Source organism: Lactuca sativa, chromosome 2 (genome assembly GCF_002870075.4).
Source record: "Lactuca sativa cultivar Salinas chromosome 2, Lsat_Salinas_v11, whole genome shotgun sequence".
NCBI lineage: Eukaryota > Viridiplantae > Streptophyta > Magnoliopsida > Asterales > Asteraceae > Lactuca > Lactuca sativa.
The window spans coordinates 129,486,314-129,488,962 of NC_056624.2; the positions used below are offsets into that span (position 1 = coordinate 129,486,314).

Genomic DNA, 2,649 nt, shown 5'->3' on the forward strand with positions numbered 1-2,649 from the left:
TTTGAAGTCGAGCAACTAGACTACTCCCAAAATCTGAATGTACGTATCAATGCTTTCTAATCCTAGCTACATTTTTACTGTCAATATAATATTTTCTTGTTGTTAAAAAAAAGTTCTTGCCACATAATGCATTAACGGTTTTATTGCTAGCTTCTCCCTATCTTTATGCTTTTAATATGTTGCCATTCATAAAAATAAAAATTTAAAAGGAATCCAAAAGCAGGAATTGGAAAATAATCGTTTTTAGAACAGCCGAGAAGGGGCAAAACAATACTGACCATTCAAACTCACCATACTACTTTAGTGACGTAACTTCTCAAGAATCTACCAATACGAATCATATAGAGGCACCATTTACATTTTGCGTTACTTTTTGTATATTTTGTTTTTATATTTCATTCTATATATACCCTAGTAATATTACTCAAATACATCCATATAAATACGATCAGACGCTTACAAACAAGTCCAAAGCACCAACACACATTTATTTGGACAAATAGCCCTTTCCTTGAACGATTTTTTTACAAATTCGTAAACGATGATAGGGCTAGAGGATGTTTATAAAGTGGTCGCAGCCACAGTGCCCCTCTATGTTGCTTTACTTCTGGGCTATGGTTCGGTGAGGTGGTGGCATATTTTTACACACGAACAATCCAATGCTATTAACCGATTCGTATGCTTCTTCACCCTTCCCCTCTTCACTTTTGAGTTCACAGCCAACATCGACCCTTTCAACATGAACTATCGTTTCATAGGTGCTGACGCTATCTCCAAAGTTATCATTGTGATTGTTCTTGCATTTTGGGCGAGGTTTAGTGGCAAAGGAAGCTACTCTTGGTCCATAACAAGTTTCTCTCTATGTACTTTGACAAACTCTCTTGTTGTAGGAGTACCATTGGTTAGGGCTATGTATGGTCAAGAATTTGTTAACCTTGTTGTACAGGGATCGGTTGTCCAAGCGATCATTTGGCTCACTGCTCTCTTGTTTGTGTTAGAATGGAGAAGATCAGCGACAACCGAGTGTTCTGTCAATGCAACTAATGAATCCAAGGATTTGGAAGGAAACCCAAAATTGGATGTTCGTAAAGATGAAGTTACTAGAGCATCATCGTATGTGTCGTTATTGAAAGTCGTCTCTTTGAAACTAGCTATGAACCCTAATTCATATTCTTGTGTCATCGGCATCATTTGGGCAACCATATCGAACAGGTATAGCTAATTAGCGATAGTACAAAATTCTCTTTTATTCTCATGAAAACTTGATATATATTTGACCATTTGTTTATGATTCGTTAAATCTTTCAAAAAAACATTGGAAAAGAGAGAAAACAATAATCTTGTAAACCCGAATCAACGGAAATCAATATATTTGCATGAGGAGCTACAAAAGTTACGTTATTTTAACATGCATGAAGGTTTTAAGATAATTATTTTGTTTCTTCTTATCATAGGTTTAACTGGCCAATGCCAATCATGATTGAAGGTTCGGTATTGATCATGTCTAGGGCTGGAACAGGAACTGCAATGTTTAGCATGGGTAAAGAAAGATAAACTTTTACTTTCTTAAATCATATGGTTTTCGTAAAAGTTACAAATTAATGAATGCATGATTCTTGGGAAACTTGATGCAGGTTTGTTCATGGCACAGCAGGAGAAACTAGTTGCATGTGGAACGACGATGACGGTGATTGCTATTGTTCTCAAGTTTTTCGCCGGACCCGCCGCTATGGCTATCTGTTGCATCGCCGTCGGTCTGCATGGGGATGTTTTACGTGTTGCTATCATTCAGGTGAACACTCTCTTCGATTTTCAGATTATGGATCAATTGTAATAAAAATCGGAATAAGATGACGTAATCTTGCTTTTTCATGTCTTTCTACAGGCTGCCTTACCTCAATCCATCACCTCATTCATATACGCAAAAGAATATGGATTGCATGCGGAAGTACTTAGTACTGCGTAAGTTTTGGTTTTCTAAATATTATAATTATAATTTTTTTTTAAAGAAATATATGTGCTATAACGAGATTGTATATATTAAATTTTAGATGTGTTATATTTCAGGGTTGTCTTTGGTATGATTGTGACTCTCCCAATTTTGGTTGGCTTCTATGCTGCCTTGGAATTTCTACATTGATTCCTTCATTTACAGCTTATGATCTATATGTATCTAATTAAAATATGAAGATTTTAATTAAGTTATTATTACTAGAAGTTTTTACATGCCTAAGATATCTATAAAAAAAATTCAGAAAGATGAAACTCAATTTTAAGGAAAAAACACTTCGGTCATCAGTTAAGTGTTTTTTGATATTTAGTCGACCAATTATATTGTTCTTTCTAACAATGGATCGCATTTAAATCTGATGGAATTTGAATTCATTCTAAATGAGAATATAGTTTATATGCCTTATTCCTTTTGCCTATTCTTCCAATATCTTTAGTACTTTTCAGTATTTCCTTTAATTTAGAGTGCTTTTGTTATAGTTCATTATTACGATGTTGGTTTTTATAAGTGTCAAATAAATTGATTCAAGTTGTAAGAAAATTATGTTGGATTGGGTGCTTTCAAATATCTTGCATACATTGGAAATATATAGAAATTGTCGTAAATATCTACTTTTTTTTTGTGATGCTTTTCTTAGA

The 2,649-nt window shown here is 34.1% G+C and overlaps 1 protein-coding gene across 1 annotated transcript; it reads left to right on the forward strand.

Annotated features, from left to right (window-relative positions):
* Positions 1-427: 427 nt before the first annotated feature.
* Positions 428-2,295, forward strand: LOC111898572 (auxin efflux carrier component 5). Its single transcript, XM_023894468.3, has 5 exons — positions 428-1,212; positions 1,455-1,540; positions 1,635-1,792; positions 1,886-1,962; positions 2,068-2,295. The coding sequence occupies exons 1-5, from the start codon at positions 542-544 to the stop codon at positions 2,138-2,140; spliced, it is 1,065 nt and encodes a 354-aa protein (XP_023750236.1). The 5' UTR covers positions 428-541; the 3' UTR covers positions 2,141-2,295.
* Positions 2,296-2,649: the final 354 nt, after the last annotated feature.

Bases quoted from the DNA above. Each gene is read 5' to 3' on its own strand.
- LOC111898572 (XM_023894468.3), top strand. From the start codon at position 542: ATGATAGGGCTAGAGGATGTTTATAAAGTGGTCGCAGCCACAGTGCCC. The intron at 1,213-1,454 runs GTATAGCTAATT...TTCTTATCATAG, and splicing joins TGGGCAACCATATCGAACAG to GTTTAACTGGCCAATGCCAA. The intron at 1,541-1,634 runs GTAAAGAAAGAT...AACTTGATGCAG, and splicing joins AACTGCAATGTTTAGCATGG to GTTTGTTCATGGCACAGCAG.